The sequence below is a fragment of the Littorina saxatilis genome, linkage group LG5 (genome assembly GCF_037325665.1).
Source record: "Littorina saxatilis isolate snail1 linkage group LG5, US_GU_Lsax_2.0, whole genome shotgun sequence".
Classification (NCBI taxonomy): domain Eukaryota; kingdom Metazoa; phylum Mollusca; class Gastropoda; order Littorinimorpha; family Littorinidae; genus Littorina; species Littorina saxatilis.
The window spans coordinates 25,669,046-25,691,434 of NC_090249.1; the positions used below are offsets into that span (position 1 = coordinate 25,669,046).

A 22,389-nucleotide genomic window follows, 5' to 3' on the forward strand; every position below is an offset into this window, starting at 1 on the left:
TAACTATCGCATACAGTAAAACCTGTGAGCAAAGGACGCTCTTGGGGAGCCTTGCCACTGTCCTTTGTAGCAAGGTGTCCTTTCTTATGAATATGAATGCGCCAACAATTTTTTTATTCTTTTTTGCCACAGTGATTATTAAAACTCAAAGTTTTGAAGCCCTCAAGTTTTTTTGGTTTTTTGATTTGTTCAAAGAAAAGGAGAGAGAGAGAGAGAGAACGAGCGAGAGAGAGAGAGAGGTGCAATGGGTTTCTTATCTGAAGCAATGGGCCATTCACTGGAAGATTCTTTGATCGAGCTGTTGAAAACCACTCGAAGAGTTCTTCGTTCAACTCATCATAGGTTGTTTTTCTTCTCTTAACACATTTTGCCGTCGATCTGGCACCGGAGTCCCACTGACTGAGAATTTGTGAGTTCACGGCATCGACCAATGAGCGTGCACCATACAAAAATCAACTTCTTTCAAGTGCTGTCATTGGCTTACAAAATAAGCTTCTCGCGCGTTCACATCGCCAGCGAGATTGTATTTGCAGAACCAAGATGGCGGACCAGCATCTGCTAAAAGCTGTCTGCTTCAAGGGTTTGTCCGTTGTTGACAAGTAACGAACCCAATCGGGACCAAAAAAAGGGTGTCCGCGTCCGCGCCTTTGAGGTGTTCGCTCTTTTAAGGTGTTTTGGAGAGTAAAATACATCTGTCCTCACTTGAATTGTCCATTATGCTCAGGTGTCCGCCGAAATAAGGGTCCGCTAGATGCAGGTTTTACTGTATTAGGCACAAGATTGTTAAATTGTAAAGAACAAGAAACAAGTCGCGTAAGGCGAAATAACAACATTTAGTCAAGCTTTCGAACTCACAGAATGAAACTGAACGCACTGCTTTTTTCACCAAGACCGCATACTCGTAGTTTCGTCAGTCCATCGCTTGTGGCAAAGGCAGTGAAATCGACAAGCCAGAATAGTGCGGCAGTGGTCGAGCTGAGCAGGATAACACGCTTTTCTGTATCTCTATTCTTTTTAACTTTCTGATCCAAACATATATCTATATGTTTTTGGAATCAGGAACCCACAAGGAATAAGATGAAATTGTTTTTAAATCGATTTTGGAAATTTATTTTAATCATAATTTTTATATTTTTAATTTTCAGAGCTTGTTTTTAATCCAAATATAACATATTTATATGTTTTTGGAATCAGAAAATGATAAAGAATAAGATGAACATAATTTGGGATCGTTTTATAAAAAAATTATTTTAATTACAATTTTCAGATTTTTAATGACCAAAGTCATTAATTAATTTTTAAGCCACCAAGCTGAAATGCAATACCAAAGTCCGGGCTTTGTCGAAGATTACTTGACCAAAATTTCAACCAATTTGGTTGAAAAATGAGAGTGTGACAGTGCCGCCTCAACTTTCACGAAAAGCCGGATATGACGTCATCAAAGACATTTAACAAAAAAATGAAAAAAACGTCTGGAGATACCATACTCAGGATCTCTCATGTCAAGTTTCATGATGATCGGTCCAGTAGTTTTCTCTGAATCGCTCTACACACACACACACACACACACACACACAGACACACACACCACGACTCTCGTCTCGATTCCCCCCTCTACGTTAAAACATTTAGTCAAAACTTGACTAAATGTAAAAAGAGGAGAAAAAAAAACAGAAAAAATTCTCAAAATCATTTTTGATAACATTACTCAAAATCTAGCAATCTGGCTGAGGTGCATGAAAAAGTTACTACCTCAACGGAGCCAGTTGCGGAGTCAGATTGGTTGGAACAGGTGTAAGTGTGTGATTTCCACCAATCTGGCTGAGGTGCACGAGAAAGTTACTACCTCAACGGAGCCAGCCACGGAGTCAGATTGGTTGGAACAGGTGTAAGTGTGTGATTTCCACCAATCTGGCTGAGGTGCACGAGAAAGTTACTACCTCAACGGAGCCAGCCGCGGAGTCAGATTGGTTGGAACAGGTGTAAGTGTGTGATTTCCACCAATCTGGCTGAGGTGCACGAGAAAGTTACTACCTCAACGGAGCCAGCCGCGGAGTCAGATTGGTTGGAACAGGTGTAAGTGTGTGATTTCCACAAATCTGGCTGAGGTGCACGAGAAAGTTACTACCTCAACGGAGCCAGCCACGGAGTCAGATTGGTTGGAACAGGTGTAAGTGTGTGATTTCCACCAATCTGGCTCCGTGGCTGGCTCCTGTTTGGGTGGTAACTTCCTCGTGCACCTCAGGCCTGGTGCAATTCGAGGATCTTAAGAATTACCTCTGCAGCTTTGACAACACTGAAAATCTGCCAATTGCCTGCCTATACCCTGGGACAGCAGAACACAAACTCACCAACAAACATGCCAGAGGACTTGCAGCTGTCCAGCCACTGTGGTGTGACGATCATCACTCCACGTGCCACCCCACCCAAAAACTTCACAGTACGACGAATCTAAAAAGGAAATCAAAAGGTGAAATAAGTCTAAAAAAAATAGCTGAACAAACAATGCTGCCCAAAAAATGCATTGGCTTCATACCACAATTTCTAAAGAAAAGAAATAACATGAGCTTGTTCATATAGCTTTGATGAAATCATGATGCAAGAAATTTAGTCCTTTTATGATCATTTCATTTTGACTGTCCTTAACCTGACCTACTCGTTATCATTTAGTCCTGATTGCTTTGATTTTGTGTCTAAAAGTCTTACCTTAGAATCATGGACTCCCAACAACACTGAAACATCTCACTGGGCAGGTCTTTACGTTAGTACAAACCCAACATATACTACAAGGTAAACATAAAAACATGAAGATCTTGGGGTAAAAATTCAGATGACAGAATAAAACAATAGCCTACCTTATCTGTAACGAGATGGGTGCATTCTTGCACAGACTGTGCCATTTCTCCTCCAAGATCCTTGACAATCTGCAAGACACCCTAAATATATCATCAATTAAAACAATGCCACACACTCTATTTTAAATGTTTTTGCTCCATTCAATGTACTATACTTCCAGCGTAGTAACAAAGTCTTCAGATCTTCACGTCATTCTCATCTGAGCCATTGTAAAAGGTAAAGATGACACACTAACCACTCCCTTCCCCCTTCGAAAATCGATAAAGAATATAACTTGATTAAAAGACATGTATTTATACTCGCTCTAAAAGGCGTTTGTAGACAAAGACCATAAATTTTCAATTGTTAAACATCTGAATCATGGTGCTTATCTTTTTCTCTCCCTCTCAACCTCCTCAGCCCCTATATCCCCACTACAAAACACACACACCCAACCACAACACATTCTTCCCAACACACACACACCTCACAACACACACACCCAAACACAACACATTCTTCCCAACACACACACACACAACTCACAACACACACACCCACAGACCTGTTTACCCCCCCAAATGAAAATCAGGAATGCAGCTGGTACTTTTCCGTAATTTGAGGCATCTTTGAGTAATCTTTTTTATCAACCATAAACCAGCTCGAAAACGATTAAACGACATGTTTATTCGCGCGCTACCATGCAAAATAAGTACAAAATTGATAACCATGTTTAACAGTATTGTACTACACACACAGAAGCTCGATGACACACACACACAAACACACGACACCTGATATATAATATGCAAGTTAACTAAGACAAGTTTACTTTATCTAAAAAAAAAACACCACAGTATTCAGGGGCGGAGCAAGCGGAGAGCTAGAGGGGGGGGGATACAACCTGGGGTCCAGGGGTTGGGGGGGTCTGGCTGAAGAATTTTAGCTATTTTATTAACAATTTGTAGCTTATCCTTGATTTTAAACATGATAAATTGGTATCAGCAGCCACTCATTATTTCTTTTAAAGTTAGTATTAAAATAATGGCAATTTATCTTCATTGATATCTGCTCCCGACAACAACAACAATTTCACAGACAGAAAATGTCTTTAGTTTTTTTTTCCCACAGACTGAATTTTTGTTTTGCTTTTTTGCTTTTTTGACAACAAGGGGGGGGAGGGGTCCGGAACCCCTGTAACATCCCCCCACCCCCACCCCTCCGCCCTTGGACTATTTACAGTCACTTGAAGATGCATGTGAACAAAACCACCTTACATTCTGTCACATCAGACATCCTGCATTAAAACCAGTCATAATAACTCTCTCCAGAAGCTACCTTTAATTTTAGAGGACCGATTCGTTTATTTCATTTAAACATTTTGTTGTAATTTTTTCGATTCAAAGAACTGTGATCTTTGCTATATTGGAGAAATATTAATGGAGATCAGTTTTAGACTCAGAAAGACTTGAATTTCAGCAACAGCCAAGTAACTGATGAGCGCGACCATAGACCTACATCTATGTCTCTGGCGCGACTGACCGTAGTGAGAGATCGGTTCGCAGGTCTGAGAGATTCTGTGGAAGTAGAGACCTAGGTCAAATAAACTCGATGCGAAACAGGCTCATGTTTTGCCAAACATAATTTCGTGTTTTTGTTTGTTTCCATGTTCATTTGCGTACTGCATTTTGTTAAAACTAATGCTGCGTCTAACCTCGGGACACGTGCCGCGACGTGACTCGTAATTGACTAGCTTTTAGTGTTGTTGCACTGATCTCAAGTTGATCACCAAAATGAATGTGGTTCGCTCTTCTTAAACTTCACCAGACACCGCCACTTGACTTAATAGTTTTGCCGATATTTCTGTACAACTTTCTCTTTTTTGGTTGGCATTTCGTCCCCACAGAGATCGGCCCTATATTACCCTTCGGACCGCAATGTCGATATCAAATCCGCGGAATCCGACAAATACCTTGCTGTGCACATGCGCAGAAAAGGCTGTTTTGGTCAGCCTTGAAATCACAGTCCTGGTGACTACCACAATTTCGACTTCGAATTTTCACGCACAAAAAAGGTTCTCTCGACCGGAATTTCCGGAATTTTCGGTAGTATTCCGTAATACCGGAATTTAGACCCCAAATCCGTAATAATTCCGGACAATCCGGGAGGGTAAACAGGTCTGCACCCAAACACAACACATTCTTCCAAACACGCACCTTCTGCCCGTGGTCATCAATGACACCAGTGAAAAGTATCTTGGGCTTGGCACTCAGAGTGGTGCGGCGTAGAGACGGGGAATGAATTTCTCCCTCCCCTGGTTTAGCTCCACTGCGCGTGGGAGTTTCCAGCTGAGTGCTTTGCCGTCCACGCTTCTTCTGAACAGGGGTGCTGCTAACCTGAAGTGCCAGAGAGCAACACAAAAGTGAATTTAAGGAATAACTGCTGATTTCTACTTTTTAATTCTACTTTACACTTCTTATCTAGTTTATCCAAAGGATTTTAAAATACATGCTGTCAAATTTCAAAAGCAACTTTTTAAAATCACACTCTGATAACACAGGCTTGTCTTACAAGCTTGACCATGCTGTGATGATACATAATTACTGATCGCATCTAATTTTTCTGCTCCTGAAATGAGTAAGTCTAAGATAGAGGGTAAGGGGTAGATGGAAGAAAGGCAGGGGAAGGGGTGGGTTGGGGTGAGGTAGGGGGTGGCACACATTCAGAAAAGATTTCACTCAGTTCAGGAGCCTAAGAAGAGGCCTGGAATAGACTCCTTGCATGCATCTGGCACAGGCATTACTAATTAATCAACAAACCAGCTCCTGAAAGATAGGAGACCTACCTTTTCATCGGCATCATTTTTGTCAGCTGCACGTTTTCCTTTCCGTCCCTGCTTCTGGGGTGTGGGGCCGTCCCCAGACTGCTGTGACTCTACTTGAGAAACATCACCACTGTCTTGCTCAGGCGCTGCGGCCCCTCGCTTGGTGCCCCGGCGAGTTTCTGATTTCACAGACACATCCTTGCTGCCGGCTTTTGAGATATTCTCTGCTGCTTCTTTTTTTGCGACCATCTGTGATTTTCTTCCTTTTCTGCCTTTGGTCGAGGGGGCTGAGCTTTCACTGCCCTGCGTGCTGCATTCAGACTGTCTGTCTACTGACATCTCTCTGACTGAAGTGTCTGTTTTCTTCCCTTGTCGTCCTCTTCTTGTGGGTGTGGGGTCCTGGCTGCTAAGATCTAATTTCTGAGCAGCTGCTGTGTCATCTTTCTCTTCTGTCTGGTCTTTCTTTGCTCCTCGCCCCCTTCTGCCAGTTGTGGACTGCTGGCTGCCGTCTTCTGACTGTCTGTCCTCCGATTCATCTTTCTCTGCATTCACAGCTTTTCGTGTGGTTCGGCCCGGTTTTGAAGCTACCTGAGGTATTTCAGCAGGTTCCGCCTCCTGTGTTTTCTTGGTTTGTCGACCTCTCCTGGTTGTTGAAGAAGCCTTGCTGCTGTTTTTGCCCTGAGACTCTACAGATTCATCTCTTTCTGCAACATTAGTGTTTTTGCCCTGTCGACCTGTTCTTACACTAGGCTCTGCCTCTTCAGTCTCCTCTTTCTGTGCTGCTGAAGCTTTTGGTGCAGGGTGGCCTCTTCTTGATGATCTCTTGTTATCATTGTCTGATTCTTGGTCAACAGACTCCTTTATTTCTGTGCTCTCAGCTGTTTTAGCTTGCCGTCCTCTTCGGGTCGTTGCAGACTCTTGGCTGTCTTCCTTTATGGCTTCAGGTGCTGATTCCTGGTGCCTGCCCCCTCTCCTTCGGGATGGGCCAGAAGTGCTGGTGTCATGATCTGTATCCGACTCTTTAACTGCTTCACTTTGTGTAGTTTCCTGAATACTCTGTGCTGCTTCTGTTTTCTCATCAGTCTCAGATTTCCCACGATTTCTTTGGGATGCTGTAGCAGAGGTGGCTGCCTCTTGTGGTAAAACTTGGGACCTTCTGCCCCTTTTCTGTGCTTCTGTTGAAGCTGGTTCCTCAGGAACTTCTGTGGTTGGGTGAGCTGCTTGAGACTTTCTTCCTGCCTGCCTCCTACCTCTTCTGCCACTTTCATTTTTGCCTGGAGTTTCAGTGTCAGGGACATTTTCTTCAGCAAGCACCTCTTTACCACTGTCATCTTCTTTGTTCTTCGTTGCAGGGGTGTCTTGATTGTCTGCACCAGTGTCACTAGCTCTTGCTTCCTCTGCTGCTCTATTCTTACCTTGAGGTTTGCTGCTACTTGCATCTGTTTCTAATTGTTCAGCTGACTTGTCTTCAGCGTCTTTGCTGGCCTTTCCTCTACCACGAGCAGGTCTGCCTGCAATAATAGTTGAAGTTCCTTCAATGTAATTACTCTCCACTACATCTGTTTTGCCTCTAGCTCTGCTGCCTTTGCGCCCAGGATGTGCTGTGGTATGTTCAATTTTGTCATCTTCTGCTGCCGACTTTGAGTCATCTTCCTCAGTTGCACCCTTCTCCTCCGTGCTAGCTTTGCCTTTGGCTCCGCTGCTGATTACATGACTGGGCTGTGTTTCCATCTCTTCAAGTTCGTCATCTTTAGTGGCTGCGGATGTTTCTTTTGCTGTGGTTTGATTCTGTTTGCCTCTAGGTCTACTCCTACCTTGCCGCCCAGTGTGAGTTTCAGTCTCATCAGCTTTAGCCTCCTCTATCTTGCTGATACCTTTTCTGTTACCTCTCTTGCCTTTTGCTTCTGCCTTTTTGCTGCCTGCTGCTTCAGTGTGTGCATTCCCTTCCTCTTCGATTTCCATTTTAGTTTCATCCTGTCCCTTCAAGTCTTCCTTCTCTTCAGATTGCTTTGTTTTCTTAGTGTGCATTTCTGCTTCTGCATCAGAACTGTGATTCCTTTTTCTCCTTGGTGTGGTTGATTTAGCTTCCTTACGGGTTTTGATGGTGGATTCTCCCTCTGTGTTCTTCTCAGCTTCTGCTTCATTTAGGTCAGGCAGAGCAATTTCCACGTCTTCTTGAACAGATTTATTTGCTCCCTTTACTTTGGATGGCTGGGAATTTTCATCATGGCTGGATTTATTTGCTTCTCGAGGCTCTCCATCCTTCACTACTGTAGCATGATTTCCCTGCAAAACAAGATCTTTCTTCGCAGAATCTTTTGTAGATGTGTCATCTGCTGGGACGGTGTTTGGATAAATAGGACTTAGTTCTAGTTGTTCAGCCTGTTTCTCTTCAGCACTCTCTTTATGTGCTGCTTCTGCCTGCTCCTTGGTCTCACTGGGTAGACTGTCAGTGTCACCAGCTTCAGCATCCTTTTCTGCTGCATCAGGGAGAGAGACACCACGTTTGCCTCTGCCACGTGAAAGTCTTTTGTTACTCGCACTCTCTTTCTTCTTTTCCTCCTCTTCCTTCTCTTCTTCACTGTCGCCAGCAAACTTTTTGGCTCTCCTGGCTCTTCCACTTTTGCGTGGCTCTGATTCATTTTGCACTTCTTTGCCTTTGGACGGTGTAGGAGTCGCTTTACCTCTGATGACTTTGTCCCGTGCACTGTCTTTCTTCTGCTGTGAAACTGATGGTGATGCTGCTGCTGTTATATCTGCAGATTCTGTTTCATTTGCAGTACTGCTCATTTGTGCGTCCGTTTCAGAATTCTCTGTGTCAGCAGTAACTGGCTCTGGATCAGCGTTGGCTGCCTTTCTACCACGGCCCCTGCCTTTAGCCTTTGGAGCAGCGGAAATCGAAGATGCAGATTGCTCAGGTTCAAATCTTATCTGTTTCTTTCTTCCTCTCACAGTGATCTTTGATGGTTGCGCATCTTCCTCAGTCTCCTCTGGCTGGAAATGATAAAAATATTGTTAAACTTGACAAAATTCTATTAACGTTTTATTTTTATTTAGTCATCTGCCCTGAAGTAAACTCAAGAAAAATGCTCTGTTTCTTGATACTACATGTCTCTCTGAGAGCACCTACAAAATTCATTTAGAAACATTTGTCTGTCTGTCCATTGGGTCGACTTACCGTAAAATCCCTAGCAAACGCCCACCCCCCCTCCGCACAGATTTCGGGTAAAAGTAGGGGGTGGGCGTTTGCTAGGTATCCACCCCTTTGCAAGATAAAGTGTCATCACATTTTCACGAGATATAAAGTGGTACAACCATGTGATTTATGCAATTTTAATGAAAATTAAACACACTGTTTGTTTACACAAATAAATCTGTGCTAGAAAAAAAAGAAAAGAAAAAAGAACACAAGTGACCTTGATTCTTCTCATTCTCGGACTAACGTCAGCACAAACACAGTTTCTTCTCTTGTTTGGAGATCTGGTAGGGTTGATGATCGTGGGCTCATTATAGTCCTTCGAAGTCAACATCATCGTCTTCACTGTCGTCTCCACTCTCAGCTTCTTCTGGAAGAAAACTCGCGGGCACATACCGAAACATTGTCTGCAGCTTCGTTTTCAAGATATTTAAAGGCTTTTAGTTTGTACGAGCGTATGTCACTGTAAAGGATTTGTGCTTCGGCATGGCTGAACATAGAGAAGTGTTAAACACTCATTAAAAAACGTCACTGAACGACTTCATTGTGGGACATGACGTAATTTTATCCCCCACCTCACCCCAAAAAAGGAGAACCATCGAACAGTGTGCACCAATCGTAGATAGAGGAGGCCGACTGTCCTAAAACTTGTTTTCTTTAAACCGGGGTGGGCGTTTGCTAGGTATTGACCCCTCTGCACAATTTTTGGCCAAAAGTGGGGGGTGGGCGTTTGCTAGATACTGGGCGTTTGCTAGGGATTTTACGGTACTTGTGAATGTTTTGCTTTGTCATAAATTAAACATTCCAATAACTTACCATTCTTGTTTTTTGTTTCATCCAAGTGAAATGATTGTCATTTGCTTTACCTCATGTCTGCCCTGCGTGTGATGGTGTGATCGTGACTGCTGTAGTGTGGGCATGTGTGTGTTGGTGTGTATGTCAGTGAATGTGTGGGCGTGTGTGTGTGTGTGTCAGTGTGTGTGTGGGTGTGTGTGTGTGCGTGATTTTACCAACACTACGCTAAATTCCTTGTGCTTAAAATGTTTTTTTAATGTCACTTGGCTCAATAAATACTGTATTCTGTATTCTGTATTCTGTATTAAGGATCTACAGGGTGACACGAAAAAAACAGATCCCACCAAAAGTTTAATATTTTCTGAAATAATCAGCCGATTCTTTTATTTTTTCAGGTGAGCCAAGCTGAAATGATGTTCTAACAGCCCACCAAGTTTGAGCTTCAAGATGTCATGGACAACGGAGCATAAGACATTTATAGTCGAGGCCTATTTTCGCCGGCGAACAGATTTGCTCGGGCTGCGCACAACAGACTCTCTGACTGAATCAATATTCCTCGGTGTCCTTGCTGATTTAGGTCGACCAGAGTGGGATCCCCTGTTAGGGTTTTTACTATTGAGGTTATTGACAGTCCCATGGTCTCTGAACTTATCCCTCCATCCATAGATAACTGATTTAACAGGAAAGTCTCTACGTCCAAACTGTCTTTTGAATTCCAGTTGAGCAGCGTTGACCGAAAATAGGCCTCGACTATAAATGTCTTATGCTCCGTTGTCCATGACATCTTGAAGCTCAAACTTGGTGGGCTGTTAGAACATCATTTCAGCTTGGCTCACCTGAAAAAATAAAAGAATCGGCTGATTATTTCAGAAAATATTAAACTTTTGGTGGGATCTGTTTTTTTCGTGTCACCCTGTACTTTTTTTTTAAACTCTAAAACTATCATGCGTTTAACTGTATAGAAAACAGGTAAAGGGAAACACACCTCAGCAAAGGCCACTCTCTTGGGAGATGGAGACCTGTTTTGCCTCTTGTGGTCGACCAGCGCAGGCTTCAGCGGAGATTTCTCTGGCAGCTTGAGAGGTGATTTCACTGTCAGTTTGATCAGTGCAGTGCTTTCCTCCTCCCCCTGGCTCTCTGGGACCATCTGGAAACAATAGCAAATAAATTTGAATAAAATTCTTTGGAGCGCTGCAAGCACTGAATTGAGTGTACAAGCCCCTCACCTTTAAAGAAAATATAAGGAGAGTAGAGTTCAAACTGGAAATTTGTTTATCTGATTATCCGATTAGTTCTCAAGAATTATCAGACATTTATGAAATAATCAGTATTAGTCAGACATACATCTTCTGAGACAATAACATATATATGTGTTTGGTTTTTAAGAATCAGTAGGCAAATGTAAGAAAATATTCAAAACTATACAATTGTTCATTTTGTGAGTTCTGGTTGCTAATGACTGAACATTAGTGCCTGGATTCAGTTAGGTTAAGGACAGTATTTGAGCAGTGCGAGAACTAACAAGATTTCCTCATATTTCAACATACCGTACTTTCCGGGTGACAAGGCGCTTCGTTATACAAGATGCACCCCCTTCTTTTGTAAATTGTAATCCAGTCACCCATTGGACGCAGGGGGCCGATAGGGCGCACCAAAATGACCCAGTTTTTGCCATGAGAGGTGGTTCCCTTGTCATATATCTGAGAGAGGAAACACTTCCTGCACCGGGGTCAGTGACCGGTCAGTGACCGACTTTAACTGAGTGAAAATATGTGTGCTCTGTGTGTGCGGCCAGATCAAAGGCATTGTGATAGCTGGGTGGCCTTGTTTATAGACACGACCTTCTTCCCAGGGGTCAATGACCCAGTTTTTGCCATGAGAGGTGGTTCCCCTGTCATATCTGAGAGAGGAAACACTTCCTGCACCGGGGTCAGTGACCGGTCAGTGACCGAGTTTAACAGAGTGGAAATCTGTGTGTGCGGCCAGATCAAAGGCAGGGCAGTACCTAGTAGCTGAAACATGCATTATCACAAGTTGTTTGACTGGTACTCAAGCGGTCTCTTTGATTTTTTTCGTATTTCATACACGGATTAGGCGCTTCGTTATACAAGACGCAGGGGTCGAACTCGAGGAAAAAAGTCGCGCCTTATGACCCGGAAAGTACGGTAAATGTTTTTTGCGATATGTAAAGTTATCCTCATGTCCCTTCCACTTCCTTAACAAAGTCGTGACCCAAACCACTTTATTAGAAGAGAACCCCCTATTCATCAGGAAAAATAAACTTTGGAACAAATTACAAGTGAAGGAGCAACATTACAATCAAGACATCAGCTGCATTAAGCGTGTTTAAAGTGAGTTACCTCTGGTGTGTCATCTTCGTCAACCTCATCATCCCCTGGTGTGACTGAAACAAGAAAAATCTAAGTAAAATGATGTCAAACATACTATAAGTTAATGAGTATAAACACAGCACTAGAAACCAACAAAAGTAGTAAAGGTAAATGCCAAAGTCCTGGGGCCAGTTTCATAAGCCAGAAACACAGTCGACCAACTGCAGTTGTCCGAGAGAACCACAGTAATCCGACGTTATGGGGTTTCACAAACAAAATTTCAGTCGGCCGACTGCGGGTCGTCTCACCGGAAGTCGGCCAAACACGGTGATGCTCTCCCCCCAACACTGTGTTCGGCTTACTGCGGTAAACCGAAAATAAATGTAATTATCCGCACAGTCAATGGCAGAATGCTCACACTTTTTTGGATTGTGAGCCAAACCTTGTGATTGTTCTTCGAAATGTATCTATCATGACGCAGTAATCCAGGAGACAAGTCAGGGTTATGTCTTGAAGACGTCACATTATGGCGTAAGAGGGTTAGACGTCACGCGAAGGAATTACTGAAAGTCTCAGTCATTGTTATTTTGAGCGGGCCGAGACTAGTTTTTTCTTCGAAATCAGCCATTTCCACGTGCGAATGAGCAAACGGAAGTGGTAATGTTGCTAAATTTAGCCCTCGACTTGGCCATTCGGATTACTGTACAGTCGGTCGACTGCGGTTGTCCGCGGGTGACAGTGATTCGCTCATGAAACGCGCTTTTCGGTGACCCGGCGATCAACCACAGTCGATCGACTGGGCAGTCAATCGACTGTCAGTCGGTTCACTGCTATCTTATGAAACTGGCCCCTGGACTTAAATCATGACAAAGTGATTAACTAGAATGCTCATGAAGATATGGCCGTTTTTTTTTATTTTTTAATGTGTTTGTGATGAGTTTAAATGAGTGAATTTTCTTTCTCAAACATAGCGACATTCAAAGTAGAATATTGTCTTGGCTAAATCCAAATTCTCACATAGCATTCTAGTGGAGATATAATTATGTCACACATGTAAAAACACTCATTTAAACTCATCACAAACACAGAAATCTAAAATAATATCAATTTCATGTCATAATGTCTTCAATGCATACATGTAACATATTCTGTTTACCCTTCATAACACATACATGTGAATGTACTCCATAGACAAGCAGTAACTCACTCTGTGGCAAAAGCAAAGGTAACGACTCTTCCTCCATGACAGGAACAGTGTCACTAACAGGTGGCGCTGAATCAATTCCACTTCTGCTTGCTGTTGCTTCATCCGTAGATACATCACTAATCGGCAAAGTGGCCACCTCATCTTCTTCACTTTTTGTAGGATCACTGAACTCCAGTGTGCTGTCATCATCTACTGCCGGCAATGGTATGGTGTCTGATTCTGGAGCCACGGATCGATTTATCTTTTCTTTCCTTTTATCATCTGACATAGCAGCAGTGACGGAAATAGCCAATGTGTCCGAGACAGCAACTGTGTCAGAGATGGCAACAGTGTCCGAGACAGCCACAGTGTCCGAGACAGCCACATTGTCCGAGACAGCCACAGTGTCCGAGACAGCCACAGTGTCCGAGACAGCCACAGTGTCTGATGCAGTGTCTCCTCTCCCATCCATTGGCAAAGTGGGTTCATCAGGATTGAAGTCCACCGGCACTGTGGCATCTTCTGCTTCGTTATCCATGAGTACTGTGGCATCATTTGCATTGCCTATGGGAATTGTGGCATCACCCTCGCCCACAGGCATGGTGGCGTCATCATTCTTCGGTTTTAACTGCTTTGCAGCTTTCTTCCCTTTTGATCCTACAGGCAGAGTAGAAACACTAGTATTCATCGACATAGTGGCGTCATCACTGTTCACTGGCATGGTAGCGTCATCGATTGGAGCTGTGGCATCATTGTCAGCCTGTTTGGCCATTTTGCCTTTCTGTGGTGCAACCTCTTCCTCCTCATCTTCCTCCAACGGTTCAGTTGCCCCAATGGCTTGTGTTGCATCGTCAAAATTCACATTCTTTGCTGCACCTTTGACATCATCGCCATCTGATTCATCTTCGGACTCTTCACAAGCCAGCGTAGACATCGAGAACAGTCCTGTCAGCTGATCATTTTCTTCTTCATCGTCGTCCTCTGCGATTTGATCAGTCACGTTGTCCATCTTCTGTGTCTCCATCGTTAATAAAGCATTCTTCTTGGGTGTGTCCATGGCACTGTCATTGTCCTGATCTTCATTGTCTGTGACATCACCCATCTTCTGTGTTTCCATCATTAATAAGGCAGCCTTTTTGGGCGTTTCTATGGCACTGTCATTGTCCTGATCTTCATTGTCTGTAACATCACCCATTTTTTGTGTTTCCATTGTGTTGATGGCTTTTTTCTTAGGGGATTCAAGATCTTCATTTTCATCATCTTCCTCTCTGTAGACGTCTTCCATCTTCTGTGTTTCCATGGCCATTATGTTCTTAACTTTGGAGCTTTGGGCACTGTTTTTTGCAGCTTTATCGGTCTCCTGTTGCTTATCTTTCTTTGTGTTTTTACGGCCTGTGTTGCTATCAGCACCCATGTCCATGTCATAGGCCTGTGTTTGTTCTGTAGTGATGTCTTTGCTAACATCTCCTGCAGGTTTGCTGACTTTGGCAGGGCTTGCCTTCTTTGGTGATTTTCTGGGGGATATGCCCTTTCCCTGAAAAGAGATAATTCAAATCATCTCAATCTGAAGTCAGCTGATAAACTTCTCTCGTATCCTTAATTGAACAAAATAGGTAGAATAAAGCAGTACATACTCCAGACTGCTGTAAAAAATCTTATTTATGAAGTTTTTAACTGGTAATTTTAAAGAAGACTTTTTAAATCAGATAACTGTTCTGGGAACAACAGCATATCTAAATATTGTAAAACAGTCTCTGTGATGCCCCAAAGACTCCCACCACTATAAGATTTGTTTTAATGAAAGATGGTTACCCCATCTGCTGACTTCAAAGAATAACTAACTCAAATGTACTAACTCACTCTAACCTTTAAAACAAACATTTACATAATTTTGGAGTCATGACCCCTTGAACAGCAAACTGGTAAAGAAAATAACGCATCTGCCAATAACATTTAAAAAAACAAACATCTACCTTTGGGGAACGTCCAGTAGCCATGGCCTGCGTAGCTGCATTCATTATATCAGCATCAGATCCTGACCATTCGTCATCAGATTCCCTCTGCACCTGCGTTTCATCCACACACCTGTCACCCATAGCCTGCGTAGCTGCACCCAGAATAGCTGACGCATTCTCTGGAGTCTCTGCAAATTGCAAAGTAAGAAGATGCAAAGCAAATTCCCACATATTAATTTCCATCATCAACAAAAGTAATCCAGTTTAATGATACATGTTTTCTAACACCTAATTTAACTTGAAAAAAATAATTCTTCACTATCATCATCACCACACAAGCACCTCAACTGTTACATGTATCAGCAATGAGGAGTTGGAAAAAACCCATGATGTACGAACCCATAGATATATATCAGGATATGACCTCCACAACCCTGTTAAACGTAAACACAGCAAAGCAAGATAACAACAGGATAAGATCAGAGGCGCAGTCTGGGTTACATTACCATCATCATCCTCAAAGACAAGAGTTTCTGGAGGCAGGTTGGACGAGCCTTCATCATCTGTCTCCGACCCCGATTCAGGCAGCACAAGGGTTCCAGTCACTGAAATTGCAGACACTACACAGTCAATATTAGTATACACCCAAAATACTTCATACATTCAAGTGAAATGGTCTTGTAATCCAGAGCCACCAACCCCCGTGAAGAAGCCTCAAGGTAACAATTTGAAATTTGAAGTGTGTCCAATGGTGTTAAAATTTAACCGCACATCCCCATTTACCATACTTTTGGAACAATAAGGCGCAACCTTTTTTTCTTACTCAACTTTGACCCCTGTGCCTCATTGATAGGAAGTGCCTTGGGTATGATTTAAGAAGAATACACAGGATCTTGACTATTTTAAAACAAGTAAATGTTGAATCATTAGCCATACCATCAAAAGATTTTCTCAAGAAATCAGGAGTTTCCATCACTGATGATGTGTTGCTCTCTGCTTTGCTTGCTTCTCCTTTCAAGTCTGCAAAACGTGTTTAGTTTCATACAGATTCACACAAATCAGATCCCTTTACAATGTGTTCATTATTTGAAACATCGCAACAACACTTAAAATGGGTACATAAAAAACAACAGATTCCATGTACACATCATCAAAAGTAATGAAAAACAAGTCATGAAAAGTTTCTATATATTGAATTCCATACACAATATTGCAACCAGATACATGTATGAGCCAAATGAAAGTGGGCTGTAGTATAAACAACATTGTTTAAATGCATTTCTATTCTAAACATTGTTTCAACTGAAAAAAAAAAAAAAGGCATATCTACTTGTCAAGTGCAACGTACCTGGTTTCTGGACTCCAAATATTTTACTTGACTGGCCATCACATGGCTGAAATCATACAGCAAGAATGAAAATCGAAAATTTTCTTTTCATTTCATTAATATACTTACCCGAATCACATAAAGCATTGACGCAGTCTGAGATGCTAAGGTCTGAAAAGGCTACTCGTCTTAAACAATTTTAAAGGGAAGCAACCCCACCACAAAAAGTGTAAATGGAGCCTTGGTAATGACCACAGACCCGGAGAGTTACCTCCCATTGGTGTGTACTACGTCACTACCGCTCCTCAACACGTGGTCAAGATCATACGGCTTTAAAGAAACTAAAAAACCATAAGCGGGGTTGGTGGGAGGGCATAAACTATGTGATTCGGGTAAGTATATTAATCAAATGAATATTTATTCTTAACATTTTCGATTAAATTACATATTCTTACTCCGAATCACATAAAGCAGATAGCATCAACAAGGCGGTGGGAAAGAAAAATCTAACTCACTCTAAAAATCCTTGCCAGAAACTGGCCCGCTGCCAACAAGTCAGGAAGGGCCCGGTGGGAAAGAAAAATCTAACTCACTCTAAAACCCTTGCCAGGAACTGGCCCGCTGCCAACAAGTCAGGGCGATGTCTCTCAGACAAAAACTTGCTAAAGACAACTTCAGAGAGCCAGTAAGCTGTGCCCAGCACTTCGTCCAATCTCCCGGACCGTAAAACGGCCCAGGAAGAGACCCAAGCCCTGGATTTAATGAACCTGAGCCGAGTCGAGGGGAAAGACAAGCTGCCCCCCCCCCCCTTCTATTGGAAGGATATGCCAATGCCCTGGAACGATCCGTGCATAAGGTTGTCCACTCAGAGCTGAGTAGGACGTAAGACAATCATGCCAAAGTATGCCAACCTTGGGATGGAGTGAAGACCGAAAAGGCCTGTGAGATAGAAGTCAGCTCAAGAGATGAGTGACCGATCTCCACACAAAGAAAGAGAGAGACACCTGAGTACAAGATACCAGAGTCCAACTCGATGGGAAAAGCTCAATAAAGAGCAAAAGCGTTCCTAAAATCCCAAGAACGTGAAGAAACGCTCACCCTCCAATGCACGCTGTACTGCTTCTCTGCGTTAGAGTCCAAGTCTAACCAAGACAAGAAACATAGTACTCCTGGGTAGTGACAAAAAAATGCCAAAGAAAGAAACTGGCTGCTATCTTTGACATCGTCACCCATAAAGCGTGCTTGAGAAGGGTGCTGTGACCAGCAGTCTAGCTGCCCTCAAAAGAGATGGTCGCCAGTTATCCTCTACCAGTCCCTGCAAAAGCAGAGAGAGATAGTACGAGGAAGCAGCGACTTACGATTGTGCGTAAGCAACCGGAAGTGCGGAAGTCACAGTGGTCGAAGCCTGGTGTGACCGGTGACCATGAACAAAATGGCTAAAAGCCATAGTGTCCGCAGTTCAGTCTGCTTGTAGGTAATTGAATGTGAATCAAAAACCCCAAAACAGAAAACAAGACTGGTAAGCATACACGGAAAACCGTGAAGCCAACCAGTCATAAGACTCCCGAGACAAGAGATCTCAGGAAAAAACTTGGAAGTTAACCTTCGCGGCCAAATCAAGAGCCTTCCTGAGTTTGGGCGAAAAAACAAAACGTGTCTGTCTACCTCTGAAAGACTGAGGGCCAGACGCGGAGATCAACGGGCAAACGCCGTAGTCATAGTTGCCTGTGGTAGAAGGGTGACTGTAAAAAGAAACCCGACCTAACGGAAGTCGTCCTGACTCACCCCATCTTAGGATGAGGGTGAAGATAGAAAGAGTCGAAATCCGAAGTCACAGGAACCGGAAACGCCATATTCAAACAACGATAAGCAGGAGACTATTGCACAGGCCAAGGTTGAGAGCCGTGATGCCCGTAGGACAGTCATTGTTCCGAAGTACCACAGTACGCAGGTAAACGTACGAAACGAAAGTTTCGGCTGCCAAATAAGATGCTGGGCTATGAGCCCACAGCAAAGAAACAGGAACATTAGCTAAACCTCTGCCCGAAGAAGAGGACTAGCCAAACCTGAGAGAGGTGGTAAGCCACAAAGGATGACTCCTCAAACATACATTGCCAAAGGCAATGCCCCCCCCGGAAAATCGGTATGTTACCTCCGAGGCCAACTCAAGCACACCTTAAGTTTGGACGAAACACCAGAACGCGTCCGCTCGCTAGAGAAAGACAGAGTCCGACTCGGCGAAAGACAAACAAGGACCATAGTCCAGTTGCTTGTGGTAAAAAGGGTGAACGGGGTAACGTGAAGACAGAAACCCCACCCAAACGGAAATCGTCCTGCCTCATCTCCTGCATAGGAAGAGAAATAAGGAAAGAATTGTCGAAATCCGAAGCCACAAGAACAGAGAAAGCAACCACCACCGCCGACAGGTGGAATGGCTGTTGCACAGGCTGAGGCTAAAAGCCTAGATGCCCTTAGGTCAGCCGTTGTTCCAAAAACCCTGACGTACCTACTTGACCGTCGGTGAGAGGAACAACCTCTCCGGTTAAAACCGGAAGTGCAACAGAAGAAGCAGCCCGTGGCTGAAACGACTGTTACACTGACTGAGGCCGGAAGCCAGAATGCCCGAAGGCCAGCCCTAGATCCAACCAGAAGAGACCTCGGCGGGTGCTCGAGCTGATGGACCTTGTTCGCTGTGTTAAGATCGGACTGATGCATAAGAATGTGAAAATATGCATCCGTCAGATCGATTGAAGTCGCCTGACCTCACCACTCCCACCATCCATTGGCTGTGTACAGAGACCATCCAATGAGAAAGTGCAGGGAGGGGACCCCCGCCATCCCCAAAGTGGAGGGCGGAGGGGGGGGGGGGGTGGTGAGATCGGGAGCACTTCATTGGGGGGAGAGGCTTGCTGCTAGAGCTGCCCCTCCCCCTGCCCGACACTGATCTTTTCCTCGAAACTCGAGAATCAGTCAGAGACAGCCTATTGGCTGCCGGTTTAGCTTGGCCAGAGGCCTGAGCCTGCTTCTTCTGAGGAGGCTAGCTCTGCTTCAACCCTTGCAGAGAGAAGTCAGAGAACTGCTGATCTCTGTTCAACTGGATCTCTTTTCTTCTGGTATCAAACACCAGATGTTCAAAAGAGATCCCTCTACCACGGGCAAAAGCTCTCAAGGTGTCTCTCTTAGTCTGCTCAGTAAACTGAAAATGCGAGAGAAACACGTCCCTCCGACACAAGACTGTAAGAGCGTAGTGAAGGGAGGACCAAAAGCTGACGTCCAAATTCCTCCGAAGCAACAAGGGTGTGGTCTGGGAACACAACACCCAAGTCCCTCTAAAACCTGCTTCACCAGCAGAGGAAGAAGTTCCTGCGTTACCAGTAAAGGTGTACGCGGAAGAGCAAAGGACGACAACAAGTTCCGACCAGGCTTCGGCAAAGTGAACTTCTTATGACAAGAAGGAACAAAAGTCGAAGCCTGTGTAGCCGAAGCCAGCCAAGGCTGAGCGTGTTCCGGAACTGAACAGTGAGGAACGAGCAGTAGAACCGGAACACTGGGGATACCACTTCCGGGAGGAGATGGTCTAGCCAAAACCTGCGAAAGGTGGTACACACCGAAGGTGACTCTTGAACCGGAAGTAGGAATCCTCCTCCTTCGCGGAACGGAAGTCCGACATCGCCGACTGAGCAACTGAAGCGGAAGCCGACGAAGCCGATGTACCCTCCGCAAAGTATCTGGAAGTAACCTCCGCCGCAGCTTCGAGAGCAGCCAAGAGCTTCAACGGAAATCCAAAACATGTCTGATCGCTGGCTAAAGACTGTACATCAGAATAGCCAAGCGAACGGACACGGACCTAAGTCACAGTTGCCAGTGGAAGACTAATGAACGGGATGACCGGAAACCCGTCCACCCGGAAACCGTCCGGACTCAACCCCTACTGTAAGAGGGTAAGAGTAAGAGGAGGTAACATCCGAAGCCACCAGAACTGAATAGGCAGTAGCCGCAACACCCAACAGGTGAAGTGACGACTGTCCCGGCCGAGGCTGAAAGCCTGAATGCCCGTAGGCCAGCCGCTGTTCCTCACTCACTGACATCCAAAAGGAAGCGTCAGGAAGAGGAACAGTGTATCCGGACAGAGCCGGAAACGCAACAGACGAAGCCGCACAATGCGGAAGCGAAGGTTGCGTGGACTGGGGCCGGAAGCCCGAACGCCCGTAGGCCAGTCCACGGTCAACTCCAGTCAAGACCGCAACGTGTACTTGCAATGGAGGACATATGCTTCCGGTAAACCGGAAGCGCAGCGCCGGAAACGGCTACCGCGCTTGCTCTGAAAACGCCAATGCCCGCGACGAGGCAAAGGTGAGGTCAGAACAGAAGTGGTCTGTGGTCATTACCAAGGCTCCCTTTACACTTTTTGTGGTGGGGTTGCTTCCCTTTAAAATTGTTTAAGACGGGTAGCCTTTTCAGACCTTAGCATCTCAGACTGCGTCAATGCTTTATGTGATTCGGAGTAAGAATATGTAATTTAATCAAATGCCATGAAAAGCAGATACATGTACACAGTCCATCCCTAAAGCAGATACACATCATTTAGAGAAGGAAGATTATTCCTTGATCCTATCACATTGTCAGACCAACTAATGCGCTGAGCAAAGTACTGTACTTTGAACGTTTTTGTTTTTTTGCTGGCATCTAAAAAAGGTTGATGCCATTTTTGGGGGGGATATAGTGAAATTTCCCTGTGTTAACAACAGAACCCTAAACTTTAATCAATGGGTGAATGTGAAGTATGAAAATTCTGTTTTTATTCTATTTTTTTAATAACAAACACTTTAGGATGATTGTATGACGGCTTACTAGTGCCAAAACCTCATAATTGTAATTATCAAGGGAAAATTTTCCCTTGATAATTACCATTTTCACGTGTTTATTACTAATTTTCCCGGGAAAATTTAACTAAAAATTAGTCATTTTCCTGTGAAAATGAGTAACTAACAGGTGAAAACAGTAACTGACAGCGTTAATTAGTAATTATCACGTGATAATGGGTAACCCCAGGTTTTGTCACTAGTAAGCCGTCATAGGGCTTACTAGTGCCAAAACCTCATAATTGTAATTATCAAGGGAAAATTAGTAATTTTCCCTTGATGATTACCATTTTCACGTGTTAATTACTAATTTTCCCGGGAAAATTACTAACTTTCACCTGTTAATTACTAATTTTTAGTTTTGGCTCACTTCCTGACGGATTGCAGTGCCAAAACTAAAAACAAGAGGCGAAGCCATCAAGGCTCACGTAAGAAATCGACAAACAGTAACACAAACTCAATCACTCCGTCACACACACACACACACACACACACACACACACACACAGAAAGAGCATAGGTGAAACTGTGCAAGAAAGCGAGACACTAGATCTAGATCTGTCTGTCTGCATGTAGCCTACTTACAGGGACATGACTGCCAACTAGTCTCGGCCCGCTCAAAATAATAATGACCGAGACTTTCAGTACTTCCTTCGCGTGACGTCTAACCCTCTTACGTCATAATGTGACGTCAATGTAATGTGACGTCTTCAAATGTTAGAGTTTCTACCACAGACATACACACGCACGCACGCACACATGCACAGACAGACAAAGTTACGATCGCATAGGCTACACTTACGTGAGCCAATTATTCATTTTCCCGTGAAAATTACTAATTATCCCGTGAAAATGAGTAACTAACGAGTAAAAACAGTAACTGACAACGTTAATTAGTAATTATCACGTGATAATGGGTAACCCCAGGTTTTGGCACTAGTAAGCCGTCAAAGGATTGCTGCTTGATTTTGGCCCTTACTTCTTCTGACAAGCTGCCTTCTTCTTTTGCGTTCAGGGGCTGCAACACCCATGTACCCTCGTTTTTGCAAGAGTGTGTTTTGTTAGCGCACAAGTAGGTC

At 43.9% G+C, this 22,389-nt stretch overlaps 1 protein-coding gene across 1 annotated transcript in view; it reads right to left on the bottom strand.

Moving 5' to 3' along the window:
• Window positions 1–22,389, bottom strand: part of LOC138966680 (mediator of DNA damage checkpoint protein 1-like) — a 37,975-nt gene that overhangs the window by 8,330 nt on the left and 7,256 nt on the right. Inside the window, exons 8-18 of the mRNA XM_070338982.1 lie at window positions 16,470–16,515; window positions 16,058–16,141; window positions 15,628–15,726; window positions 15,140–15,309; window positions 13,188–14,700; window positions 12,011–12,054; window positions 10,636–10,797; window positions 5,681–8,653; window positions 5,052–5,231; window positions 2,856–2,924; window positions 2,352–2,451 (exon numbers count right to left, since the gene is read on the bottom strand). Of these exons, the coding sequence (XP_070195083.1) occupies window positions 2,352–2,451; window positions 2,856–2,924; window positions 5,052–5,231; window positions 5,681–8,653; window positions 10,636–10,797; window positions 12,011–12,054; window positions 13,188–14,700; window positions 15,140–15,309; window positions 15,628–15,726; window positions 16,058–16,141; window positions 16,470–16,515 (5,440 nt within the window). The remainder of the gene's footprint in view (window positions 1–2,351; window positions 2,452–2,855; window positions 2,925–5,051; window positions 5,232–5,680; window positions 8,654–10,635; window positions 10,798–12,010; window positions 12,055–13,187; window positions 14,701–15,139; window positions 15,310–15,627; window positions 15,727–16,057; window positions 16,142–16,469; window positions 16,516–22,389) is intronic.